The sequence below is a fragment of the Schistosoma haematobium genome, chromosome ZW (assembly GCF_000699445.3).
Source record: "Schistosoma haematobium chromosome ZW, whole genome shotgun sequence".
Taxonomy (NCBI): Eukaryota; Metazoa; Platyhelminthes; class Trematoda; order Strigeidida; family Schistosomatidae; genus Schistosoma; species Schistosoma haematobium.
The window spans coordinates 62,680,454-62,703,075 of NC_067195.1; the positions used below are offsets into that span (position 1 = coordinate 62,680,454).

The following is a 22,622-nucleotide window of genomic DNA, read 5'->3' on the forward strand; positions in this document are numbered from 1 at the left end:
ATATTAGGATTCCTTCATTGAGTAAGAAAACTTTTGTTTATTTATTAATGAAATGATTAATTAATCTATTTTTATTAGTTTGTTTATGGTTAAAAACTGATAACTAAATAAAACAAAAAGAATGATTGATCTATTCTATTTTATGGTTTATTATTTAACAGTGAATTAAAATAATAAACCTACTCTTTATATTTCAGCATGATTTTCTGAACAAGTATGATTATATCCTTTATAAGCATAAATGGATATAACTTAAATAATTTATATTTGTTTGATTACTTTTGTTAATTAATATTTCGATACTAAGACAGCTAGAATATGAGTTGAATAGAAAAAAACTGTTTGTCACAATAGTTCTTTACATTAATGGGTACATGTCTTTCAATTGACAATAAAAAGAATACTAGTAAGAGGTTGTGGAGATTGTTAAATTTCATTAAAATCATGACCCGATTTATATTAGACCACCACTGAAAACCTAAAAGCACAGGACGACTGTTTCATTCAATTATAGGCTCTCCAGCAGTGTACTGACCGAATAGTTGTGAATCAAGCAATAACATAAGTTAAATTTGTGTTTACCTATATAATGATAGTGAGTTCATAAGGTGACGAACGAGAGATTAAGTTAAGTTGGCCAGTTAATAAAAGGTAAAATATAGAATTCATCAAACAAATTTTAGTGACTTCATCAACCTGTCACTTTTCCCAGTAAAAAATAAAGCAACGGCCACATTCTCTTTTTAACATTTTTACTACCTCGATTAGATGAGAAAATAAAATTGTATATACTTAAGACCGATGTTCACCAGATTGGTATACATCATTCTGAGCTTCATTCTATAGTAACATCGATGAAATCTATCCATGAGCGTGATTTGTAGGGCTAGAAATGTATGTCAGTAAAATAGTACAGAGAAATGATCATAACTAAATATAAAACGAATGTATTAAAAAGCCTCAAGAGACGGCCGTTCCAAATGCAACGTTTGAAGTGGTAAGAGACCGCTGAAATGGTATTGAAATAACTAAAAAGTAATTTAAGATCAGGTTTATCAGTGATAAGGTATCATTTTCTGTAGATCCGCTTTCTACAGCTAACAATGGATTTAAGTCATTGTTTAAAGGTGAAACTAAGATAGAATTTTACATCTTAGAAACAGATTGAGTAGTTGCAACGTTTCTTTCTTAGTACTCTGAAACACTGTTAACCAGTAAGAGCCCTTCTGATAACTTACTTATGCTAACATCAAAATGACTACAAAAGCCAGGTGAATACAATGTTGATACAATATCTTTTGCATCACTGTATTTTAATTAAAGTAACTAAATAGTTTAATCCAGGTTGAATTTTACGAGCTTCATCAAAACGATCAGTTAAATTTACTTTGTTTATTCTGCAGTTCTTAAAATATTCAGGAAATCCTGAATTTTCTCATTATTATTAATATTATACATACGTAAGTTACTTTTTATATACAATCAATCTGAGGTTTTGCAATATCTTAGTAAATACTACTACTACATGTACCCTGAATCAATCGAATCTGAAAAAAAACACATACGAAATGACTAGAATGCAATCTGGAGGGTACTTTATTGATCAGCTTAGAAATCTTCTAGGTGGTTTACTTCCTGATATTTTTTCACAACTGCATTATCTATAAACAAAAATATAGTAACTAAAATTATTTATCATAGTTTTCTTATTCTTCTTTGTCATTCACATTGAACAACCTCTTTTTTTTCTATCTCTGTTCTATTGTCATAACTTTTGTATCTATTTTTAGTAAAACATAATTTTAATAAGGGACCATTTGTTTTATACCTTTTCTTTTAGTGGCAATGAAAAACTACATTTACCCTAAAGTCAATAATATTTTCATATACATTTATTTCATTATTCTCCAAGATATTAATTATTGTCATAGTGTTTCATAGAAAGGTAACCATATATATATCACAACTGATAGTTGTTCTTTCATGATATAATCTATATTCCTTTATTTTAATTGACAAATACAAACTGACATAGGAATTCGTAACTTTTATTGAAAAAAATAGATGTTACGTACCTCTTTAAGATCGACTGAAAAAAATGGCTATCAAACTGTGTCATCAGTTCTATATTAGGACATTTTTCACGAAAAAACTTGCATATCAAAACACAGGAACCTTTTTTTGTACAGATAATTTTAATTTGGTTACATATACATATAGTCAATCAATAATTCATTTATTCTACCCTCCAATTATTTATTCAGTTACATTTATTTATCTAACTGTTAAAATATTTTACTGATTAGGTAGACAAATAAATCAATAGAGATAATTAAATGAATGAAGATTACCTAGGTATACTTTCATATGGATAGCTTTTTCTAGAATAGTGGAAAGAATATGTTTTCTATTATCAACATTATTATTATTATCAATATTTTCATATATAACATAGGGATATAAGCATTTCATTCTACTATCTTCTCACAGTTATAAATACACAATTATGTACAGAAATAAATAATATATAACAAGGAGAAAACTCCATAGTAAACCTACATAGAACATTCAAAACACACGTAATTATATACATTGAGATTATCTAAATGAAACTTAAAAGATAATGGATAGTGGCTAGCAGTGGAATTCAGGACGTGTGTTTCGTCCTATTTGTGACTCGTCAGTTGGATGTACCTGTATCTCAGAGTTGATGTTCATTCTGGTACTCGAACCCAGTACCGTTCGCTTCAAACGCCAACGTGTTGTCAACTTAGCAGCTAAGTCCTGATAGCCACTTGCTTGTGCAGTAGGGTGAAGTTTAAATTCACTTGGTATTGTTTTCTTGAATCGTTCCATTGATGTTTAGGACTCCAATTCATCAGTCACTTATTATCATATGTGCATACTGTGCTTATCGCCTCGATATTATCTTAATTCACAATTCGCAATACGCACAGTATGCACATATGCCAATAACAGACTGATTAATAGCAGTCTTAAATTTCAATGGAAAGATTCAAGCAAACAATACCAAGTGAATTTGAAGGATAATGTATACATAATTCAACTGGCAAAAAAGAAGAGTATGAAGTAATTTGTAGAGTAAATTGCGTGGTTAGGCGATGTATAAACGTTAATCAGTTAGTCTACAGAACAATGGGTATATCAGTTGACTAATTTGTCTCAGCACTAATGTTCATATCACCCTCGAATTATGTTATGTGCCGTCGATATTTTTAAAGTTTCAAGATTTTAACCACTGAAACAGTTGATAAAATAGTTTAGTCCATTCTTTGGTAATGTGGATAAAATTACCGATTGAAAACAGTGTCAAGAAAAATTCTTCCAAGCATCCAGAATGTTTCTGTCTTCAACTTACCTTTTCAGTACTTTTCATTAAAAAAATACTATAAAACGAAATGGAAAAAGTAGTCTACCGCTCAACATATAGTGTTCGTTCGACCAAAACTTGAGTACTTAATTCAAGCAGCCTGCACTATTCTAAAATAGTGAGTTGTTGAAAAAGATTTAAAAACCAGCAACAAGCCGATTCATAGGATTGCTAAGCTTCCATATGATGTGAGACTGTCCAAACTAAATCTATCGTCCTTGTAATGAGCGATCTACTCATGGTCATTAAAACTCAATGATAACTTCTCACCGGACCTCTCCTCATTCTTCTTCTTTTGCGGAACAGAAATTTACAGAGACATTTCAGAAAGTCTCACGAACTCGGAATTTGTTACTTGACAGTCATCTACCGACTTTCTCATCAAACCGTCAACCAGTAGAACTCCTTATCGTAACACGTGGTTAAGAATTCATCTGTTGACGTATTAAGAAGAAAGTCGAACCAACCGAGAGACCTTCAGTATTAATGCAGGCCATTCAACCCCCTGTCCATTGCATACCGAAAGTGAAACATTATGATTGTTTTATTGATTGTATTTTACACACTACTGTTTCACTCTTACTCCTCTATTCTTTTTAAATTCCACTTCGTTGTTTAAGAAGTAAGGAATGTTCAATTTGGTGAATGTCCAACTCCCGTTGCTAATAACATGTTTGTTTACATTTTTTACCCGTCAATGGATTTTAAAGAAAAAATTATGTTAGTTACATATTATCAATGTTAGCTAGATGTCGTATAGACAATCGTTGTAATTTAAGTAGCACTGAGGACTCGTTTCATTCTAGTCTGTGATTAAGTAGCATTAAGAACCTAACATCATACACAAAACTGCTCTAATGACTTTCATTTCTCACAGTGTACGCGTTACCTCGAAAGACCACTAAGTCAAACTCCAACACGTTCTACTTTAGTCAGTTTCTAATGTTATCAGCGGATTAATATCTAATTCATCACGCAATCAAGTTATTCAGCCTAAAATTTTATTTCCTATGCTCTTACCCATATATTCAAACCTTAAATTCTGATTTTTACCTATTCCAGTTATTAATCGTCAATTGTAAAATCCTTCAAAGATAAAATTTATCGATAAACAAATCAGAGAAGACATTCCCAGAAATTTTGAAAATGTAACTTAAAAATTAAGTACTATTAACAAATTTAGAGATAGTAGGATTGGAAACCATGGTTTATCAGAGAATTTTTATTTCTCTTGAACGCTTGTTACTACTCGTAGAGTAGCAAAGGCCAAATAGCAGGATTCTCCAACCAACTGTGCTCTCCTTTGCAGTTGTTTCCAACTGCTTTTAATTCCTTTGATATCTGCTTCCAGTTACCAACGCAATGTGCTCTACGATCTGCCTCTTTTCATTCTGACTCAGAATTACATATCAGAGTTCGACTAATGATGCAGTTTGATGATATCCGCAACGTATGTCCTATCCACCTCCAATGTCTTTTCTTAATTCCCTCTTCATTTGGAAGTTGGTTTGCTCCATTTCACAGTACGTATTCGGAGTATCTTATGTATCCTATTGTTCAAAAATACATATACTTTTGTATGATGGTTGTGGTAGTTCTGCAAGTTTCCGCACCATGCTATAGAATTGGATTAATGGAGAGAGTAAACAACCTTGCCTGAATCCAGCCGTTACTTCGAATGTATCTGTGAGTTGCACTCCATGTAGGACTCTGAGGTGTAGTCCATCGTGTGAATTCCTCACGATGTTATTGATCTTCTTATCTACTCACTTGATAGCGTCGAAGAAGGGTACATAGAGTACTTTCATCCGCGCTGTCAAATCCTTAACCATAGTCAAGGAAGTTGATGTTAAGTGACGAGTTCCACTCAACCGATTGTTCAACGATCATACGTAGTGTCACGAATCTGTCTATACACAACCGATCCTCACGGTATCCAGACTGTGAATCTCAAAGTTGAGAGTCTACTGAATCTGTCATCCGGTTCAGCAACACTGTTGAAAACGTTTCCTGGTACTGATAGTAGTGTGATGCATCTGATGTTCTCACATTTTCTCAGATCTATCTTCTTTGGTACCTTGATGAGATATCTCTCCTTCCAATCTGTTGGCACTAGTCCTTCCTCTCAAATCTTCCTGAATAGAATGTGGAGCATGTTTGCAGTTGCTTTTATGTCTGGTTTCAGTACTTCAGTTGGTTTATTGTCAGATCCTACTGCTTTCTTACACTTGATTTGTCTGATATCCATCCTGATTTCTTCAATCGTTGGTGGAGTAACAGTCATAGGAAGGTTTATGTGTGTGTGTGCGTGTTTGTTGCTTCAGTGTCTAGTGGATCCAGTGAGGCTGATCTATTCAGGTGTTCTCCAAAGTTTTGCTGTACTCAAATCTAAGTGATCGGCTTGCCTTCTTTGTTCTTCATTGGTCGTTCTGGTTTATAATATTTCACTGCTAGTTTGTTCGTTGTATCATATATTTGTCTCATGTTTTCTTCTGTTGCAGCTTTTTCCGCTGTCATTTTTAGATGTTCCACTTATCTCTTCTTATCGGTTCTAATGCTCTTCTTCATTCTCTTGTTTGCTTCTGTGTGTTCGGTTTGTGCCTTGATTGTTTCTGCTAATGTTCAGCTGTGGTTAATTTACATCTCCTTGTTCTTCCTTTCTTGAATCTTGTCCAAAGTGTTAAGTGAGATCCATCATTCGTGATGACACTTCTCGCGGTCCAGTGTCCGATAGCAACTTGGAGTTATTGCTTCTTTGATCCCCTTCCAGTTGTTCTCCATAGTAACTTCATCTCGTTTGAGTAGATCTTGTAAGGTTTGGAACCTGTTGTTGAGAGTTATCTTGAATTCGTTGAGTTTGTCAATATGTCAAATGAATGTAGTATTGAACCTTTGTAGCGCGGTTTGTCCAGTTGTCTAGTGTTCCTTTAGCTTTAGTTTCATCTTGGCAACCATCATATGTTGATCTGAGTCTATGTCAGTTCCTCTCTTGGTTCTTACGTCTCCCATTAATCTTCTGCTTCTTTATTGATGCAAATATGATCAATCTGATTCTCTGTAGTATGATCCGATGAGACCTAAGTAGCTTGTATATTCGTTTGTGAGGGAATATAGTTTATAAGATACGTGAAATGTAATAGCTCTATACATTTCATATAATCTGATGATATATAAACTTCTTAAAGTACTTATTTAAGTGGAAAGCATAATGTATCAATCAGATAAATAAAATCTTGAGAACATTAGGAATAGCAAAGGAAACAGAACATTGCTCACACCATCCTTGTTATCGAAGTCAAAATCAATATTAACCGGGGTAGGTGTAGTGTAAGCACAAAGTACTTTCGAATATATAGAGGAAGTTTGAGCTTATGGCTAGAACTTTAATGAATTTAAGTCACCAACCCTAAACTTCTTTATACTCAGTCATAAAAGAGTGTTTTTAGGTCAATCTTTTAAAATGTTTTCTGATTTATATTTAGCAATAAATGAAGGTGAATATTTTTTCATCTACTCTTATCGAATTATCGAAGTTATTTTGTACATGTTCAGTCAGCCTTGAATGTAAATTTATGATTTTCCTCTCGCTTCCAAATATATACATGTCCAAGTATATTGATTTCATTTAGTAGGTTATGTTATGGAAAAGTCAATAAAAGTGGGAAACGTTTTACATAAATTATTAGAAGAAAAATTCAAGTGTTTCAATTTGAACGATTCTATTTATAAGTTGTAGATTGATAAAGTAAATGCGCAGTAAAATTGAATTGAGTCAGTCAAATTTTTTCATTACAGAATAAATATACGAAATAAAAAATTGTGATCTTAGGTTGTGGGTGGTTTTTCACCATGAAATAATGAAAATATTGTTCACAACCGGAGAACACTATACAGTTGTTTCGTCCCAGTATGAAACTCTTTGGTTCTGAGCATCCACGACGTCATAGAGACAGAACCTCAAAACTTTAAGGCTTTATGAAGAGGAACTAAGCTATAAACCAATGGGTTGGTATCCTACGGCACATATTTTCAGTTTTATTCTCTAGTCTATTCTAAGTGTACAATATGTAAAATAAAAACATTTCCCAGAGTTAATACAATAAGACAAGATTAATGAGATTAATATTCCCATAATTCATCCGGTTTCATTATAAAGTTATAAAGTTAACAAACACTGATATCAATTGTTAATTTTGCTCAATCAGTAATGCGTAGCCAAAAGTTTATTTTTATCATAAATTAAGTAAAAGTTTAATATGAACTGTAACATGGGTGAACGTGACTATCATGACTAGTTTCTTTGATACAATTGGGTAAAAACTGAATGAATAGTATGACTACAGTTTGTGTTACCCAAATGTATACAAATATAAGATTTCATAGTTCAGCATTATAAGATGAAATACAACTGATGTACATTTGCAAACATTTAAAAGTTTCCCTTTTTTCCAATTGTTATTTGAACAACGATAAAAATATCAGGGAAATAAATAACTATCAGAAGGGGTTTTGTGGAGATTTTAGAAATTTCACGGGTTGAAATCATGAATTAATTGAAGCTAGACCACCATGGAAAATCCGGAAGCACTGGATGGCCGTTTCGTCTTGGTATAAGACCCCTCAGCAGTGCGCATCCACCATCCCGCACCCCACGAGATTCGAAACCAGGACCTACCGGTCTCGCACCAGGCGCTTAACAAACTAGACCACCGAGCTGGTATTCAACGGTGTTAATTTCTAACTTCAACCAATCCACGAAGTTGCACCACCAGTGAAATTTCTAAAATCTACACAAAACCCCTTCTGATAATAATCATCTGCTCACTGGTGACTGACTTCAAGAGATACTCCTGGAGTTCTAGTAAGAAGCCGTTACCAGTGGAGTTCAACCAGGTCTGTTGTGAGATATCAACTCACTGAAGACAATGGTGTACGGTGGCGCAACTTCGTGGATTGGTAGAAGTTATACAATGACACCGTTGGATGCCGGCTCAATGGTCTAGTTGGTTAAGCGCCTGGTGCGAGACCGGTAGGTCCTGGTTTCGAATCTCGTGGGGTGCGGGATCGTGGATGCGCATTACGGAGGAGTCTCATACTAGGACGAAACAGCCGTCCAGTGCTTCCAGATTTTCCATGGTGGTCTAGCTTCAATTGACTCATGATTTCAACCAGTGAAAAATAACTAATTCATTTATTTTGCTAAAGCAACGATAACTGTTCAGAACTGAATGCACAATAGTGATCTTTGAATTATTTGTTAAAGTGGTTTAGTAGTCATACTTCCCATTGATGATAGAAGTGAACAACATACTTGTTTATGATCTAATATTTTTCTTTCGGTTCAACTGATATTTATTTATCAAGATATCAAGGTTAAAAAGTTATTTATTTCACATACGATCAAAATCGTTGATAATATTAGATGGATTTAACCATTTGGCTTAATTTAATTTGATTATATAAGATTTTATATTAAAATTTCTTTAAATCATATTAATCCCATTTGTTAATTGATATAAAGTGGTTGTAGGTTACATAAAAATTTATAATCAACCAACAGGAAACACCTCTTCTTAGAATTAGGGATGAAATTATTTAATTATTGACAGTGATAAATCATATTTACTTTAGTTAAGTGATTTCCTTATATACTTACAGCGTAACTATTGGTGACATAGTAGATAAATTTATGTATGAAATATTATATTACAGATGAACGATGAAACCAATTTTTTTACAGAATATTCACAAGTACACCATGTAGTTAATGTTCACATCTGTGTATTAATTAATTAATACTGAGCTGTAATGTTGTTTGGTTCTCCAAATTATAATCTATCAATACCTTTATCACACTTGGCAGAAAACTATATAATACTCATAGTAAAGCAGAAAGTTTATATTAATCTAGAATTACATATTGTAGCCTATAAGAATGGTAAACTAGACAAAAGAATAATCTGGCTATTTATTCTGAATATAATTATAACATTCTATCTCAAAAATATACAATATGTTTGCCTACAGAATAAAGGAAATCAAAAGTAGGAACTTTGCTAAGTGACATACATTGCCAAAACAGAATAATCCCAAAATAGTTTTTATTAGGAAAATGAAATCAGTTGAAGAATTATGGACAGACAGGAAACACTAGACAAATGTTAAGTCTTAGTTTGAGATCTACCATAACTAAGCCGTCATCAACTTCCCTGGGACGAGAGATAAGACAAAACAGTTCTCGAGGAGATCACAGGGTGAATTCACTTAAACAATACTTGAAAACCAAGGAGTACTTAGTATTTATATCGTCCTTATCTTTTTTATTACAGCCGTGACCTTTGTCCTTTGACCTCATCAAGAGTGAGGCAAGTATTACAGATGGCACTGAATGATTGTCATGGAATGTCAAGAGTTAACTAAGCTTAAATATGTGAAGCTCTGGATTTCGAATCAGTATTCTAGTGATAATCCATTTACCGAGTAGTTGGATAATAATAGTTTCAACCGTTGGCAAAATCATAAAGTAATAGCTATTGAACCATCACAAACAAGAACAAAGGAACTATCTAATATTTTTTTAGTTTTTAGCAGTATGTTAACTAAAGTTAGTTCATGAAGTAAATTATCTCCTAGTCAAAAAATCTCCATAAACGTCTCAATCTGAAAATACTATAAGTAAAATAATTTTTTTAAAAACATAAATGACCTATATATTCACAGTTATATATATATAAGCATTTACACGACCTACATTTTTAGTCGAACCTAATTCTATTAACATGTACGCTAGGAAATATATTATAATGAAATTATTTCTCAAATAATTAGAAAGTTACAGACTAAAGTCAACCATTCAGTTGAACTGTTGGGTTCATACTAAAAACAGGAAGCCGACTTGAAATTTCATTTGATGATCACTATCATATTTAGAAAAAATATTGTATTCACACCTATTGTCAACAAATTTATATAAAAATAAACTCAAGAAGGACTAAAAGTTTGGATGAGTATGAATGAGTTATTTTTATTAACCACTTCTAAGATAAAGAAAGGGTCTGACAAAATAACATACCTTATATGTGATGAGTTTTCTAGTCATAATCGAAGAATTGATCGAGACTTTTTATACAATAAAAGTCATCTTGCATTTTTCGATACGCAAACAGTTTACAAAAATCTGTTGTTATTCAAAGCTTTTATTAAGATTATTTTATAAATTTAATGAAACAAGACTGAGAATAAGTGGGATGTTTATTTCTAAGTATACCTCTATTTATGAGCCTTCATTAATACTGTTTTGGGAACTAAATCATTGGAAAGGATTAATCAGCTAATTAGTTTTTCACTGCGAAAGCTCAGTCCCTTCGTTATCATGATTTTGTTTGTAGTTTATCGTTCTTGCGCGTTTTGTTGATTTTATGTGAATTTTATTCTCGATGGGTACTCTGTTCTGTTAACCTCTGACTATGTGACTAATTTTGCTGTGTATACCAATACATGGGATTTATTTCGATGAGTTTAGAGGTATCAGGTTGGTCTTAGTTCCATGTCTATGGACATTCTCTGGAATCCTTAGAATTTCAATAATTAAGAATGAATGATCTCTCATCATTAGAATTTGAATATCTCTTTATAAGTTAAATCCTCTTACCTAAATTTTATCTTAGGAAGAATCTTGTTCCGTAAAATCTTAAGTGATGTGCACCAGTTTTGTAACATTCTGAACAATGGCTTATCTTACTAAACCTTGAAATAATTCCTAATTTGACCATTTCTTTATTGTAATATGTTAATCTAGTAATCATGGCTTTTTAAACTTTAAAATTTATATAAAGCAAGGAAAACATTATCTGGATCCCTTGAATTCCTTATATTTCAAGGCTTCTCATCAGCTAAAAACGTCTTGAATTTACAATAGTAATATTATTGTTACGCAACGTGGACATCCTGAAGGCGGTGAAAATAATTAACAAGTAGCAACTACCGCTCTTACTTTGCCCCCAAATGCCCTGGTACGGCCGAGAGTAGGGAGAGTCCTCTCTCCCTCTCGAAATGCTCTCACATGGCCACGCGTATATGACCCCTGCCAGGGTAGTCCTACTCATTGCATTCTCGTGGCGGGGATTTTGTTTACGAAATTGAGAGGGCGAAAAGCGAATGTTTGGCGCTTTAACCGGGTCGGTGGGCACGAGGGTCCACCTAGGACAGTTGGGAAACCCTGATTCCAAACCAATGGTGCACATGGGCTCAAGGATCCTGAGGGGACAAATGGCGTATGAACCAATCGTTGGTCACCGGCTACTATGGGACTGCATCTCCATATGGTGCTCCACTGCCTTGTGGATCAAACCTTCAGGTCGAAGGCTCCGGGTGTGGCCCTCCAAGAAAACCACCTGATTCTTTTTGGGCACCCGTGCAGTATCACAGCCCTCACACATATCAAATGAGATTTGTGTGGAGCATATGTATTTGGTGCCTCCTTGTGTTCAAATAAATAAATAAATCTCTTTGCAGAGGTAATTGTTATCAAGTACTTTCGACCTGACCTTTGTATACAGAATGTGTAAACAACTCATTACCGTGATAAGATAGCCATATTATTTTAAAGTCTACCAGTTACACCATTTATTTTAATTTATGAAGAAACTCCATTAAAATTCAGTTACGGTGTTACCTTGGATTTCATGTTAACCAGGGCCTTCAATAGCATCCCTTAGTTAACAATTTGTTTTTATTGATTGCCTTTTTATTATCACTTATAATCTCAACCAATTTTGTAAATAGCCTTGTCTTGAATATATCAGTAATAATCAATATTATTATGTTCAATATGTTATCTTCTGTTCTTGTTTCTCATATTTTTTTGAACTAAACTCCATTAATTACGGTATGTGAAAATCTTTATAATCATATTCCTAATGCATATTTAATGTCTATACATATTTTTGTTTTAGAGTAATCCGTATGCCTGAATTTTGATGTCGACTTACCAGTACCTAGTTATTATGATTGCTTCTTCGAAAGTTTGATCTACTGGGAGATATGTTTCTTAGAAACTCCCTCACGTACGACAATATCAGCAATGATGTTTTTATTGGTTAGTTATTTTGACGTCCCTTACTTTGTTACTGGATTCACTTTAAAATTTAGGGAATTTTTGGTCTTTATGGAATTCATTCACGTTAACAACTCTTTCCACTATGGTGAAAATAATGTCTGGAGTATTTGTTACCTTTCTGGTTTAGTCATTCTCTTAGTAGCACCGTATCCTTCCTGGCCACTATTATTATATGGGTTCCGGTTCTCTACAAAATAAATCATTAATTTGTCTTCCTACGTGTGTGTTTGAATAAACAGTCTAACTCCAATCGGTCGATGATCTTGTGCAACACTTCATTCATTGTCTGTGGTGGATAACTGTCACACATCCGACACTGACTGTACCCCAGTGTTTACGGCTTTGCACTAAAAGTCCAGGAAATCCATCTTAAAGCTAGTCACTAGTGGGCAAATGATTATTGTCAAGATGGAGATTTGTGGAGTTAGTAGTATAGATTTCAGTTTATTATATAATTATGAAAAGGATTTCATATCGTGGGGCAATCTAATAATTATTGAAAGTAGCTAGTTAAGTTAAATCAGACCTCAGGTGAACCTATCTCAAAAGGTAATTTGAAATATACCGTATCAAGTTTCAAGTTTCCTTATTATAATAAAAATATGTGACGTGTAAAAAATTTTGTCTTCTGCATACTTCACTGAAAAAACATACACTAAACTGAATATCCTATATTCTATTGATAGGTGTTGAATAGAAAACAGTTCTTCAATCTTTAATTAGCAGGAAGTATTACTAGTTTCATGATGAGATCTATTTACTTGCTTGTAAATGATAGGAAAGAACTGACGGGAGGAAATGCAATTTTAGGGGAAGGTCGTTAGCTAGATGATTTTAAATGTTACTACATCAGTTTTTACTAACAACCATAGCGTATCTAAATATGCAACAGTGATACAAGTTTCCTATTAAACATATTACACCAATCAGAACATACTGAGATACATCATTCCGCAGTTGTTATTTGTTACTATCAGAAATTTCTTACGCTCATGCTAGATGACTGAGGTAAATGAATAGAAACTAAATTCATGACAAGGTTGTACCAATAATTTGGAATGATAATTTGCATTTGTTTGTAAGAAATACTAACCATTAAATAAAAATGATATGTTGGCTACAGAAGAATGGTCACCATGTTATATGAATATTTTCAATTTTTTTTAACAACAACATAAAATTATGCATTAAGGATAAGTATTTTTTTTCGCACTATTCACTTTAAAGAATAACTGGTGCATACTTTAAGTCACAACTAAATCCCGGTTTTTCTTCCCAATATTTCTTCAGTCGCCACGTTGAATACGAACCATAAATGACTATTATAAAAGGAATAACTACCAACATTTAAATAGTTTTCATTTCCGGTTTCCTACATATATCTAATTATAGCAAATATACTAATGGGAATTTCTCTAGTCAATAGATTAAGATTAGACTTTAGTATTTCTAAAGAAAACTTACGAAATCTTAACCTATATAAGAAGAAAGTGTTTTTATCAAGGTTAATGATGCTAAGCTATTATATAAGTAATTATAATTATAAAAGAAATTATTGCTTACCCAGCAAATGTTGTATACAATATGACAATTATCACAGCCAGTAGAAAACAAACACCTAATGTTACAAATATAATATTTAAAACTTTTCTTAATCTTGGCATTTGTAAATCTTCTAACTCTTCACCATTACCATCATCTTTGACACGTTTATCTTCAAGGAAACGTATTAATCTATCTAATTTACTATTTTTCCGTGGTCTGCGAAACCGTCTACGTTTTTTCTCTTTATCACCATTTTCAGCTGTTTGTGCTGAATCCATAAATTCTGCATTATTATTATTATTATCAATGAGTGTATCATTCAACCGATTATTTGTTGCCGATACCTGATTAGATAATCGACCATTTAGTCGTTTAGACTTAGTATCTTTATTGTTGTTAGCATTAGTGGTAATAATCGTGTTATTAGTATTATCTGCTTGTGTAGGTACAAAATTATAGTGTGACAAATCTAATGTTCCAGTAGGTGAAGGGAATAATAATGATTGTTTCTGATCTCCTCGTTTTCCATTAACATATTTTATTCCAGGAGAATTAGGATTCAATTCAGTTGACAGTTGATTTGTAAGATTTCGTTGATGTTGTGTATCGTTGATACTAGTTGAATTTTGTGAACGTAGATTATTAGATGAAACAGGTGTTGGACTGGTTTGATGACCTTTATAAGAGGCTGGAATAAAAAATTGTGGTACCTTTTTATCACTCATTTTTGTATTCATAAATTCAAGAATAAGAGAATAACAGATGATAATTTACATTATAATGTTAAAATGTTTTCATTTTTTAATCAGAATAGTTAAAATTGCATTAAACATTACTGCTAGTAAAGAATTTAACTGAAAGTCATTAAAGATAAATTATTTGCTATCTTTTTAAACAGATTTAAGTGGACAAATAGAAGTCATTCATAACTATCGGCCTAACAGTATAACCAATAGGAAGGCTTCTAGAATTATTTCCCTATATGATTGGACCAGAATAAATAACTTATTACCTGTAGCCATGTCACTAAAATTGATTAGTGTTTTGTAGTTGACTTTGAAACTGTTTATTCACTTGCTAGTCTAGACGTGATAAGTATTTGGGAGAGTGAATAGCTTTAACATTCAAAAATATGCAAATTACTATTGTGTTTTTAAATCGTGAAAAGTTACAAAATACCATTTATTTTATTTAATAATTCATATATAACACACAGCTAGAAGGTGAAATTGAATCATGTCTTGCTTGTTGGCAGAAAAACTTTCAGTTATTATCATTGTTTTTGAACAGGAGTATTTTAGTAATTGATTAAGTTATATATCTGGAAAACTACATTTAGGTTAAATAAAAAGACGTGAGAAAATAATTGCATATTACACTCCTAGTACAATACCCTCTGATTTGTTTCTTTTCACTGTTGACCATTTTTACTCTCAAAACTTGACAACAAAAGCTAGGATCAATTAATGACCTTCTGCAGTATCGGTGGTTGAAGTAGTAAGGTCTGATGAAATGAAAATTATGTAACACATTATATTACTTTACGATAAGTTTAGGATTTTGAAGACATAAGGTATTGATAATTATTTTCATTTTGAAGATATTTAGGTGTTTACTACTTGCAAATATGTGGCAGATAAAAATATTTTATGCCGAATTATCGGATACTTTACTGACCACTACACGTTATCTACTTCTATAAAATTCAAATACATGGTTAATACCAATGATTCTGGAACTGGTATGCTATGCCAATAACAGATAGTGTACGAATATTGTACGAATTAACCCAGGTTTTATATAAAAATTACTATGGTAATTGGATGGATTATTTTTAAATGTTACTGTTTGGTATGAAATACCACTGTACTCTTAAAATCAAATTCTTTGGAACTTATTAATTATAATCAAATTAGTTTCACGGCATATACTTTTCCTCAAATAATTACTTCTTCAGTTAGAACAAAATATTCTGTGGATAAATGTTTAAAATAATAGTAGTTCTAGATACAGATTCTTTCACTTACTAGTATGATAACAAAAACTTATTTCTATATAAAAAAACGGTTAAGGAGACACGTCACCAAACTTAAAATCTTGTCAGTTCATTTGAATTATAACTGTGAAATAATCTTATATGGTCAGAATGTATAGCACAGCGGTATTACATTCACTTGATATTGTTTACTTGAATCTTCCCATTGATGTTTAGGGCTCCAATTGATCAGTCACTTATTGGCATATGTGCATACTGTGAGCATTGCTTCGATATTGCTCTGATTCACATGCATTATAAGTAAAGATAGGTAGTGGCTAGTGGTGGTATCCAGGACGCACGTTTCGTCACACTTAAGACTCGTCAGCTGGATATGCCTTCAACCGGAGTTCACAATATCAGGCAAAATGTTGTAATATACTAAATAATAAAACTAAACTTTTCTACAAATTGACTTATTAGGGTGACTTTAGTTTCATGCTGTTTCATATCTACATCATATGTGAAATTTGAAATATGAGATATTCAGAAAATTAAAAATAATTGTTGTGCATCATCAAATGGTCGTGCAATTAATGACTTAAAAAAGAAAGGATAATTTTCAAAATTGTTGTTAATGTATCCATGTGTTTTTAAGATAAAACAGAAATATATAATGTTAGCGAAGTGAATTATTATTCCATGACAAGGAATTTAACTGTGACGAAAACATTTGACTGTTTATTTTCATTTCAAAGAGTGTTAAATTGACGATAAGATAAGCAAAGATGGATAGTGGTTAGCAGTGGGATCCAGAAGTCACAAATAGGACTAAACATGCGTCCTGGATTCCACTGCTAACCACTATCCATCTTTGCTTAGAATGCTCCTGAATTAAGGCAATATCGGGGCAGTACTGACAGTATGTATATTTGCCAATAAAGGACTGATCGATTGGAGTTTTAAAAATCAATGAGAAGATTCAGGTAAAATCATACGAAGTGGATTTAACGATGAGATGTTTCAAATTTTAAAACCAATATTGATGAGCTAAGACTCAAATTTAATCTAATCTCAATAATTTCGATATGTCAAAAAATGAATTCATTTATGTATGCTTTTTCTGATAATCTGATTAATGATTATCCACTTTGAAGTGAAAGCTTATGTGATAATTAGAAATATGTAACTACTCTGTTTAACACTGAACATAATTCTTGTTTTGTTTTTTAGTTTAGAAAACTGTCAGTGATTGTCCTTGTGATTTATTGCAGATATTATCTTGTAGAGGTTTATTCAAAGTTAATTTCTGTACAATTCTATGAAACCTATAATGATCACATTAAAAATCTGCTCTATTTTTCATTGAAATTTTGATTGCTTGCAAATTTCAGATAGCAGTGAGCTAATCATTCATCAATGATACCAAATGATGGTCGTAACATACTAAAACTTTCGTAAAAGTGAGAAGCTAAACCATTAAATTTTGACATAGCAGTTCGATGGTGTCATGCATACTAACAGGGACTTGTAGAGCCTTCATATACAACCAAACACTTATCCGTATTATTCTTTCTTTTAGGTTTAATTTGTGAAAGTGAAATAATGAACTGACCTTTCAGAACGTAATTATAGAATTTAGCCATTTTGTATAAAAATCAATGTTGAGTAAAACTACTGTGTATGTAAAACGTTTAGACTGATAATTTGGAATTACAGTCATGACTTTGAAGCAACGTGATCCTACATACATTTTTTCATCAATTAAATGTACTAAGTAGACCTTAAGTTATTTGAAGGATAACCCCAGTAAAACATTTTTTAATTCATATTTCCGTAATGACTATTAGTGTCAACTGACTAGCTGTCGTTACTTTTAGCTTGTTAATTTTGTTATTCCAGAATCATTTAGTGTTCCTATATAAACAGAGTAGTATCGTCTTTTTTTGGATTTCGTAAGAAACCTTTCCTGAAAGTTTCATCTTAGCTTGTGGATTAATTAAGGATGAAGAATTATTGTGGATCATCCGTCTAGCCTAAGTGAGTTCATATATTTTATAGTTGATATTAGAAGATTCTGACTGATTCAAAATTAGAAATTATCATTAAACAATAATCATTGTCGTATTCTAAAACTTAATATAATGATCACCTAGTTTCATTAGCACAATTTTTAATTGATTTACAAACACTAAACTATCGAATATTTACTTATTTAAGTTGGCAGAAACGATATAAGATAATGATAACCCTGACTTTCATTTTCATTATTGCTGCCAACTAAGTTTTTTTATTAATTATTCAAGTCTAAAGAAAAACAAAACAAAAGAATAAATTGTAAAAAATTATTCAAATGCTTGAAAAAGCTTATCAAAACTTAATAATCACTTGTTCATAAATTCGTAGAGAAATATTAGAGAACAAAATGAAATTTATTAATAAATTATGTGCATAAAATGCTTAAGAATTTAAGTTTTAAACAATATTTTATTTAATAATTGAATTCATGAGTCGATTAAAGCTAGACTGCCATGGAAAACCTGGAAACACTGGACGGCTGTTTCGTCCTAGTATGGGACTCCACCGTAGTACGCGTCCACGATCCCACTTGTGCGATTCAAACACAAAACCTTCGATTTTGTGCGCGAACACTTAACCTCCATACCACTGAGCTAGTCAGCATCCAACGGTGTTTATGTCTGACTTCAAACAACCAACAAAATTGCCCCACCATCCACCATTGTCTTCAGTGAGTTACTGCTTCACAACAGACACAGTTGAACTCCACTGCTCACTGCTCCTGACTAGAATTCTAGGAAATACCTCTTAAAAATATCAAATCAGATTTTTATTAATTTTAATGTTTGCACAATAAATTTAAAAATATTCCTAAGTCCTTCAGATTGGTGTTTCGGTCTTTTGATTTTATATCGAAATAATCGACCATAAGACTAAATCAATGATATCATAATACAGTCCAAGAGAAGTTATGTGTACACTTAAACAATCAATAAATAACGAATTATAAAACTTAAAACAAGTGAACAAGTTATCCCAATTTAAAAGTTATTCTTTTCAGTCATTATCTTATAAATGGATATTTTTTCAAACGACCTTGTCATATAATTCACTTATTTTAGACTCTTAAATGAAAGGTATCATAGTTTTAGCATTCAATTTCATCAAGTTTGATGGTTTGCTTCTGAACAACTAGTCATTTTTTATTGAATTCTATGAGAACTTGACATGGGAATTTATTTATTCAACATTAAAATGAGCTCATTAATACTACTGTGAAATGCGTATTATATTTGTTATTTTTCCTGATGGTAATTCTTTCGACAATATTACACCAGTATATTTTTTTCCAATTTACTATTCACTTAGGTAAAGTTTTAGTAGTAAGTTTAATTCCTTTTGAGAAGTTATAGAAAAATACCATGCACTTTCATTTCTTTTGTTGGTAAATTAAGGTTTCATTAGCTTCTCTGGAAACAGCATGTATCAGTTATGTTCTACTCTTCGATTCAACTGTGATATACTCTTCTTAACGTTTATCAAGCTATCTATGAAGAGTAAGAAAATTAATATTGTGTCCATTCCGACTTTAGTGTTTAAATCTCCCATCAGGACGATCAGGTTCTTTCCTGAGCACTTCGCACCTGTCGTAAAACTGATTTTTATCGTCGTCGCTGCTATCATCAAAGGGTACATAACACTAGATAACATTTATTGTGATTTCGTCCTTCTTTGTTCTGAAGAATATTTTGGTGATCCTGGATCCATGAGATTCCCATCGTATAAGTGGATTTCGTGTTTCTTTGGACAGCATCAGAGCAACTCCATGTATGTGGAGTATTTTTCTCTTCGTGATCACAGTGCAACAGCATCTCTCCTGAATATAAGCTTTTCTGTCCAGCTTCAGTCCAGTGGGTCGCGCTGATTTCGTGGACCGCCAAGTTGTATCTCCTCATTTCTTTTGCAGTTTGACCGGTCCTCCCAGTCGCCCACATTGTCCGGACGTTCCATCTACCTATAAAAATTGTTGCTCTGGTTGTTAGAAGAGGCATCGGCCTCATGACTTCCGAAGAATCTCGGATTTCTTTGAACTCAGAGGGCGGAATTTAAATGGTCTAAGTTGTTTATTGTGCTTAGCTTTTTTGTTTTTATTTCTACGAGATAGGGTTGGTAACGTCATTTTCAAACTCTCTTCTTTATCCAGACTTTGGACTTGCAGTAAACTATATAGTCGTACAAGAGGAATTAAGTGAATGATATATAATGAGTTCATATTATTAACATTATCCAATGTTATGCACCCACCAATGATACCAACGACGACATTAAAGATCAATTCTACGAGCAGCTGCAGTCAATCATAGAGAAATGCCCAAGAAAGGACCTCACCATTCTAATGGGAGATCTAAATGCCAAAGTCGGAATAGACAACACTGGATATGAAGATATTATGGGACGACATGGACTGGGAGAAAGAAACGAAAATGGAGAAAGATTTGCAAATCTATGTGCATTCAACAAATTGGTCATAGGAGGCACAATATTTTCACACAAGCGTATACACAAGGCTACATGGATCTCACCGGACCACACTACAGAGAACCAAATAGATCATATTTACATCAACAAAAAATTCCGAAGGACAATGGAAGATGTGAGAACCAGGAGAGGTGCTGACATAGCTTCAGATCACCACCTAATTGTAGCCAATTTAAAACTGAAGCTAAAGAAGAACTGGACAAGTGGACAAACAGCAATACAAAGGTTCAATACAGCCTTCCTTCGAGATACTGACAAACTCAATGAATTCAAGATAGTTCTCAACAACAGGTTCCAAGCACTTCAAGATCTACTGAAGGAAGAAGAAACTACCATGGAGGACAACTGGAAAGGCATCAAAGAAACATTGACTTCAACGTGTCAAGAGGTTCTGGCCCTAAAGAAACACCATCATAAGGAATGGATCTCTATAGAAACACTGGACAAAATCAAAGAAAGGAAGAACAAGAAGACAGCAATTAACAACAGCCGAACACGAGCAGAGAAAGTCCAAGCACAAGCTGAATACATAGAAGCAAACAAGCAAGTGAAGAGGAGCATTAGAGCCGACAGGAAGAAATACGTGGAAGAATTAGCAACGACGGCAGAAAAAGCTGCAAGAGAAGGAAATATGAAACAGCTTTACGATACAACGAAGAAACTAGCAAGGAAATATAGTAAACCAGAGAGACCGGTCAAAGATAAAGAAGGTAGGACATTCACTGGAATTCAACAACAGCGGAACAGATGGGTAGAGTACTTCGAGGAACTCCTGAATAGGCCGGCTCTACTGAATCCACCGGACATCGAAGCAGCACACAGATCAATCCACCGACGACGGAAAAAATCGGAATGGCCGTCAGACAAATCAAGAGCGGGAAAGCAGCAGGACCCGACAACATACCAGCTGAAGCACTGAAATCAGACATCGAAGTAAATACAAACATGCTTCACCTTCTATTCAAAAAGATTTGGGGGGGAGGACCAAGTGCCGATGAACTGGAAAGAAGGACACCTCATCAAGATTCCAAAGAAAGGAGATCTGAGCAAATGTGAAAAGTACAGAGACATCACACTACTGTCAGTACCAGGAAAAGCCTTTAACAGAGCTTTGCTGAACCGGATGAAAGATGCTGTAGACGCTCAACTTCGAGATCAACAAGCTGGATTCCGTAAAGATTGGTCGTGCACAGACCAAATTGCGACACTAAGGATCATCATCGGACAATCAGTTGAGTGGAACTCGTCACTGCACATCAACGTCACTGATTATGAAAAGGCATTTGACAGTGTCGATAGGAGGATGTTATGGAAACTTCTTCGACACTATATAGTTCCTCAGAAGGTACAAGTATTTATAAATGGATGTTTACACAAGATACTCAACATCCATTGGCCGGATACCATCAGCAACAGCCTTCTCTGGGAGAGAACAAAATAGCTTCCAGCTGAAAAAGAAATTAGGAAAAGACGATGGAAATGGATAGGACATACATTGCGCAACTCATCAAACTGTATCATGAGGCAAACCGTAACGTGGAGTCCTGAAGGGAAGCGGAAAAGAGGAAGGACAAAGAACACATTACGTCGGGAAATAAAAGCAGATATGAAAAGGATGAATCACAACTGGAAGGAGCTAGAAAGGATTGCCCAGGACAGGGTTGGATGGAGAATGCTGGTGAGCGGCCTATGATCCTTCACGAGGAGTAGCAGGCGTAAGTGGGTAAGTAAGTAGGTAAGTTATTCTAATTCTTAAAGGGAACCAACTGAATTAAATCAAAGCAACCACCAACTTTTGAATGAAATTTTATTATTTAGTGAATGATTTTCTTTTTCGGCCTTATGTTATACAGTTTTAGCCAGCTCAAACGTCTTTTATATTATAATGGATAGGAATCGAAAAACTTCATATAATTTGTGTAAACAAGTAGAAAAGAGAAAATTATTTAAAAGGTTTCATCAAAGTGAAAATAACTCAGTTTAATGTGACTTTATCTCATTCTGTTTATTTTCAGATTCTCATAAAATATGACTAT

The 22,622-nt window shown here is 33.2% G+C and overlaps 1 protein-coding gene across 1 annotated transcript in view; it reads right to left on the reverse strand.

Annotated features, from left to right (window-relative positions):
* Positions 1 to 14,931, reverse strand: part of MS3_00004103 (uncharacterized protein) — a 29,207-nt gene extending 14,276 nt beyond the window's left edge. The window contains exon 1 of the mRNA XM_012938267.3: positions 14,073 to 14,931. Coding sequence (XP_012793721.2) covers positions 14,073 to 14,791 — 719 coding nt within the window. The 5' untranslated portion in view covers positions 14,792 to 14,931. The remainder of the gene's footprint in view (positions 1 to 14,072) is intronic.
* Positions 14,932 to 22,622: the final 7,691 nt, after the last annotated feature.